The following is a 7053-nucleotide window of genomic DNA, read 5'->3' as shown; positions in this document are numbered from 1 at the left end:
TGTGGATATACTTTCTTGATAAAAAATCAGAAGCTTTTTCATTCTTTCTTCAATTTAAAGCTCTTGTAGAAAGGCAAAGTGGCTATGAAATGAAGACACTAAAAACAGATCGTGGTGGGGAGTTCATTTACAAACCACTTATGCAGTATTGCAAAGAAAATGGAATTCAAAGGCAGCTGACAGTTCGAAGAACTCCTCAACAGAATGGAGTTGCTGAGCATAAATATTGAACAATTGAAGAAATGGCTAGGAGTATGCTTAAAGGGAAAGCACTTCCCAATAAACTTTGGGCCGAAGCTGTCAACACAGCAATTTTCATTCTCAATCGCTCTCCAACAAAGGCTGTTTGTAATAAAACTCCATTTGAAGCTTGGCACAAGCAAAAGCCATTGGTAGATCAGCTCAAAAGTGTTTGGATGCATTGGATATGCTCACATTCCCTCTCAAGAGAGACAGAAGTTTGATGAAAGGGGGAAAATTTTATTTTTATAGGCTATAGTGATGAATCTAAAGGTTATCACCTTTTGAATCCTAATACAAAAAAGTTCGTAACTTCAAGAGATGCTATTTTTTATGAAATGGTGACTTGGGAGTGGGAAGATAATCTCCAACAAACCACAAATTTTGAACTTCCTGAATTAGAAAAGACTCAGGAAAATACAAGTTCTCTACAAAGTCCAGATCTTGTCCAAACACCAATACATGTCACAACACCATCAAGATCTCCAAGCACATCCTCAACAAGTCCATATTCATATGATTCTGATATTCACCCAAGAAAGTTACGTTCATTGTCAGATGTGTACCAATCTTGTGAATTTGCATTTTTTGCTTGTGAGCCACAAACTTTTGAAGATGCTCTAAAAGAAAATGTATGAACAAAGGCCATGGATGAGGAAATAGCTAGCATTGAAAGAAATTACACTTGGGAGTTAGTGAATCTGCCCAATGGAAGAAATGTGATTGATTTGAAGTGGATCTACAAAACCAAGTGCAATGAAGATGGCTCAATTTAAAAGTACAAGGCACGTTTGGTTGCAAAAGGATATTTACAGCAGCTTGGAGTTGATTTTCATGAAACTTTTGCACCGGTAGTTTGCATGGAAACAATTAGAACTGTTTTGGCTTTAGCTGTGCAATTAGAGTTGCAAGTGTTTCAACTTGATGCTAAGTCAGCATTTTTAAATGGTGAAGTAGAAGAAGAAGTATATGTAGAACAACCAAAGGACTATGTGAAGAAAGGTGAAGAAAACAAAGTGTACCGACTTCGAAAGGCATTATATGGCCTAAAATAAGCCCCAAGAGCATGGAACAACAAGATTGATACCTATTTTTGCCAAGAAGGATTTTAAAAAAGCAAAAATGAGCCATCACTGTATGTTAAGCATGGAGGAAATGGAGATTTTCTAGTTGTTTGCTTATATGTTGATGATTTGATCTATATGGGCACAAGTATGAAGATGGTTGAAGATTTTAAAATAGCTATGATGAAAGAATATGAGATGACTGATTTGGGATCGATGAGATACTTTCTTGGTATTCAAGTAAGACAAACAAAAGGTGAAGTTTTTATTTGTCAAGAAAAGTACATTGAGGACTTGCTGAAAAATTTTCATATGACGGGTTGTAAGCCTGTATCTACACCTATGTCACTTAATGAAAAATTGCAGCAAAATGATGAAGCAGAGAAAGCAGATGCAAAAGCTTACAGTAGCCCTGTCGGTTCCTTGATTTATCTCACAAATACAAGGCTAGATATTGTTCATCTGTTAGTCTTATATGAAGGTTTATGAATCAGCCTAGTAAGTTTCATTATGTAGCAGCAAAAAGAATCCTTCGTTACTTGCAAGCAACAAATAAACTTGGCATTATGTACTAGAATCAAAGTCACTTAATGAAAAATTGCAGCAAAATGATGAAGCAGAGAAAGTAGATGCAAAAGCTTACAGTAGCCCTGTCGGTTCCTTGATTTATCTCACAAATACAAGGCTAGATATTGTTCATCTGTTAGTCTTATATGAAGGTTTATGAATCAGCCTAGTAAGTTTCATTATGTAGCAGCAAAAAGAATCCTTCGTTACTTGCAAGCAACAAAGAAACTTGGCATTATGTACAAGAATCAAAGTGACAGCAAACTCGTTGGTTTTGCTGAGTGATTGGGCTGGATCACTTGAGAATAGAAAAGGCACATCAGGCTACATTTTTTGTTTGGGTTCAAAAGTTATTGCTTGGAGTTCAAAGAAGCAAAAGACAGTTGCCTTATCCTCTGCAGAAGCCGAATACATTGTAGCAACAGATGCCGCATGTGAAGCTGTATGGATAAGAGGGATACTTTCTGTTGTGAAAAACGATGACAATGAATTGAAAATAACACCGAATGAGAAAAAACGATCACACACACAATCACACACGACACAAGATATACGTGGTTCGGCAAATTGCCTACGTCCACGGGAGCTGCAGAGGATTTTATTATTGAGGAATCACACTACAAGATGGGTCACAACACTGTTCATCCACAGTATTTTCGTAGCTGCTCTGTTACAGACAAAAGAGGCAAAAATCATATATATAGTTCAAACGACGGAATCCCTAAAACGCATGTTCGCTCGAGCGGCGTGTCGAGCGCGCGTCGAGCGAACTTCCCTTCCGCATCCCGCTCGAGCTCACTGTCGAGCTGACGTCGAGCGTTCGACTCTGCCTGATTTCGCTCGAGCGGCCAATGCCTCCGCTCGAGCGAACTCCTCCTGCTCGAGCTCACTGTCGAGCTGACATCGAGCGTTCGACTCTGCCTGATTTCGCTCGAGCGACCAATGACTCCGCTCGAGCGGTGTGGACCAGACTCCACAGTACTCAACAATTCTCCCACTTGGAGACTGGTACACTCGCTGTATCGCCGTCTTCCTCAAACATGATATCCTCCACCTCTGCAACTCACTGCTCCTGTCTTCATTCTAGAAGACCAACTGAAGTTGCACACAACTTCAGTTTCTCAAGCGTAACACCTTTTGTCAACATATCAGCAGGGTTCTTACTTCCACATATCTTCTCAAGTAACAACTGTCCGTCATCTAACAATGACCGTATGAAGTGATACCTGATCTGAATGTGCTTGGTCCTGGAATGGAATGCTGGATTCTTGGCAAGGAATATGGCACTCTGACTGTCACTATAGAGAGTGCCTTTCTGATTCTTCTTACCCAATTCTTCCAAGAAGCCTTGTAGCCATACCATCTCCTTTGCAGCCTCTGACACTGCAATATACTCAGCTTCTGTTGTAGACAAAGAAACTGTTTTCTGTAAATTAGAACCCGATGACACTGCAGTACCACCAAGTGTATAAACAAAGCCCGTGGTACTCTTTCTGCTGTCAATATCTCCAGCTAAATCAGCATCAACATAGCCCTGCACCTCCAAGCTCTCTCCAGAAAAACATAAACAGGTTTCTGAGGAACCCTTTAGGTACCTCAAAATCCACTTCACTGCTTCCCAATGTTGCTTTCCTGGGTTACTCATGTATCTACTCACAACTCACACTGCATGGGCAATATCCGGTCTTGTGCAAACCATAGCATACATAAGTGAACCAATGGTTGAGGCGTAAGGAACCTTACTCATGTAATCTCGTTCCTCCTCTGACTCTGGTGACTGATTCTTGCTGAGTCTGAAGTGACTTCCCAAGGGTGTGCCAACTGGTTTGGCCTTGTCCATGTTGAACCTGCTGAGTACCTTTTTCACATACTCAGCCTGTGAGAGTCTCAACGTACCTTTGACTCTGTCTCTGACAATTCTCATGCCAAGGATTTGCTTTGCAGCTCCCAAATCCTTCATTGCAAAGTGCTCTGACATCTGCTTCTTCAGATTATTGATCTCATTAATACTAGCCCCTGCAATAAGCATGTCATCCACATACAACAGCAAAATAATGTAAGAATTGCCAAAATGCCTGACATAGCAACAGTGATCTGCCTGACATCTAATATACCCTGCACTGTGCATAAAGTTGTCAAATTTCTTGTACCACTGTCTAGGAGCTTGCTTCAGGCCATACAAGCTCTTCTTCAGTCTGCAAACTGAACCTTCCTTTCCCTGTACCACAAACCCCTCAGGCTGGTGCATGTAGATGTCTTCTTCAAGGTCTCCATGAAGAAAAGCTGTCTTCACATCTAACTGCTCAAGAAATAGATCTTCAGTGGCAACCATAGCCAGTACCATCCTGATAGTTGTGATCTTTACCACAGGAGAAAAGATCTCAGAGTAGTCAATACCCTACTTTTGCTGAAAGCCTTTTACAACAAGTCTAGCCTTGTACCTCTTACTGCCATCATGCTCAGTTTTCACCCGGTACACCCACTTGTTGTGTAATGCCTTCTTCCCTGATGGAAGTTCTGTCAACTCCCATGTCTGATTCCCTAGCAAGGAATCCATCTCGTCTTTCATGGCCAGCTCCCACTTGCTAGAATTCTCATCTTGCAAGGTTTCTTCATAACTCTGCGGTTCTCCACCATCTGTCAACAGAATGTAATTCAAAGTAGGTGAGAAACGCTGTGGGGGACGTATAGTCCTAACTGACCTGCGAACTGCAACTGTAGGAGTAGACGGTTCTGAAACTGCCTGCGGAATAATAGGAATGGGTGTACTGGACCCACTCTCCCCATCACTCTCATCTCTACACTGCACTGTGACCTCTGGTAGGTCATCCAATCCTACAAACTCGGACTCCTGAGGAGCTACTGCAGGAACTGTACTCGACTTATCCTTGTACATCATTTTCTCATTGAAAATCACATTCCTTCTTCTTATGATTTTCCGACCCTGATCATCCCAGAAACGATAGCCAAATGCCTCGTCTCCATAGCCAATGAAATAGCATTTCTTTGACTTGGCCTCAAGCTTACTACAAGCATCAGAATCAACAAGCACATAAGAAAGACAACCAAAGGTTTTAAGGTGAGAAAACTTAACCTCTTTCCCGCTCCAAACCTCCTCAGGCAATCCACAATCCAGTGGAACTGATGGCCCTCTGTTTATCAAATAAACGGCAGTGCTGACTGCATCTGCCCAGAAAGTGGGTGGTAGTCCAGCGTGCAACCTCATGCTTCTAGCACGCTCATTAATAGTCCTGTTCATACGCTCAGCAACTCCATTTTGCTGTGGTGTCCCAGGAATGGTCTTCTCCATTCTGATACCCAGAGCTGCACAGTACTCCTTGAACCCGCCATCAACATACTCACCACCATTGTCAGACCTCAAACACTTCAGTTTCAAGCCTGTCTCTGTCTCAACCATGGCTTTCCAAGTTTTGAAAACATTAAATACTTCAGATTTATGTTTCAAAAAATAAATCCATACCTTTCTACTATGGTCATCAATGAACGTAACATAGTAGCGAGAACCTCCAAGAGATGCAACTGGAGAAGGACCCCACACATCTGTGTGCACAAGATCAAGTCTTCCTGTCTTTGGCGTCCTGCCACTTTTCAAGAAGCTGACCTTCTTTTGCTTCCCCATAACACAACTCTCACACATACCGAGATCAACTGTCTTCAGTTCTGGTAGCTTGCCTCTAGACAGAAGTTCCGTCATGCCCTTCTGACTCATATGGCCAAGCCTACAATGCCACAAATCTGCTGTGCTCTCTGCAACGGTAGTAGCAATAGTGTCAATTAAACCAGTAGTCATATAAAGTGTACCAGTTTTCTTACCCCGAGCTAGTACCAATGCCCCTTTTGTGACCTTCCAGGTGCTATCTGAGAACACCACTGAATGACCACACTCATCAAGCTGCCCAACAGAAATGAGGTTCTTCTTCAACTCAGGAATGTGTCTGACCTTTTGCAAGGTCCATTTGTTCTTGCCAGGGAGTGCAATGTCAATGTCTCCCATCCCCACTACGTTCAGAGCCTCACCATCAGCCAAATATACCTTCCCAAAATCACCTGCAACATAATTCCTCATTAGTTCCCGGTGGGAAGATGTATGTAAGGAAGCCCCTGAATCCAGTATCCAGTCATCAACTGGACTATGAACTGCAAGCAATAGTGCATCCTGTACTTCTTCAGTTACCACATTAGCACTATCATTCTCCGTCTTCTTGGGGTTTTTGCAGTTTTTCTTTATGTGGCCAGCTTTGCCACAGTTCCAGCAAGTTGCCTGCTGACCAGGCCTCGATTTGCTCTTGCCCCTATACTTTGATTTTGATCTTCCTCTGTTTGAATTCCTGTCATGTGATCTCCCTCGAGAGTCAACATTTAGGGCTGAACTCAAACCCGAGGTCTCGCCTGAATCTTTCCTGCGCACCTCCTCAGCCAAAATCAAATCACGAATATCATCATATTTTAGTTTATTTTTACCAGCAGAATTACTAACAGCCATTCTCATGGCTTCCCAACTATTTGGCAATGAAGCCAATAGTATCAGTGCACGTATCTCATCATCAAATTCAATTTCAACAGACGACAATTGATTTGTGATAGTATTAAAATCATTCAGATGTTGTGCAACAGACATACTATCTGCCATTTTCAAATTGAATAACTTTTTCATCAGATGTACCTTGTTATTCGCTGACGGCTTTTCATACATACCTGACAAAGCCGCCATGAGATCCGCCGTCGTCTTCTCCTTGATGACGTTGTGTGCAACGGATCTCGACAGGGTTAGTCGAATAACCCCCAGAACCTGTCGATCCAACAGGTTCCAACTAGCATCATCCATCTTTTCTGGTTGCTGCCCCAATAGTGGAAGATGGAGTTTCTTCCCATAGAGGTAGTCCTCTATCTGCATCCTCTAGTATCCAAAATCCGTGCCATCAAACTTCTCGATCCCCGATACCTTCAATTCATCTCCAGCCATCGTTTCTCCTCAGACCCAAACCTTGGCTCTTGATACCAATTGTTGTGAAAAATGATGACAATGAATTGAAAATAACACCGAATGAAAAAAAACGATCACACACGCAATCACACACGACACAAGATATACGTGGTTCGGCAAATTGCCTACGTCCACGGGAGCTGCAGAGGATTTTATTATTGAGGAATCACACTACAA

The 7053-nt window shown here is 42.2% G+C and overlaps 1 protein-coding gene across 1 annotated transcript; it reads left to right on the top strand.

Moving 5' to 3' along the window:
- Positions 1–1442: 1442 nt before the first annotated feature.
- LOC122293852 (uncharacterized mitochondrial protein AtMg00810-like) lies at positions 1443–2156 on the top strand. Its single transcript, XM_043102299.1, has 3 exons — positions 1443–1785; positions 1880–1956; positions 2037–2156. The coding sequence occupies exons 1-3, from the start codon at positions 1443–1445 to the stop codon at positions 2154–2156; spliced, it is 540 nt and encodes a 179-aa protein (XP_042958233.1).
- Positions 2157–7053: the final 4897 nt, after the last annotated feature.

This window comes from Carya illinoinensis, chromosome 14 (assembly GCF_018687715.1).
Source record: "Carya illinoinensis cultivar Pawnee chromosome 14, C.illinoinensisPawnee_v1, whole genome shotgun sequence".
In the NCBI taxonomy this organism is placed as follows: domain Eukaryota; kingdom Viridiplantae; phylum Streptophyta; class Magnoliopsida; order Fagales; family Juglandaceae; genus Carya; species Carya illinoinensis.
The sequence above is the reverse complement of the archived record's forward strand: the minus strand, read 5'-3'. Positions and strand labels throughout refer to the sequence as shown.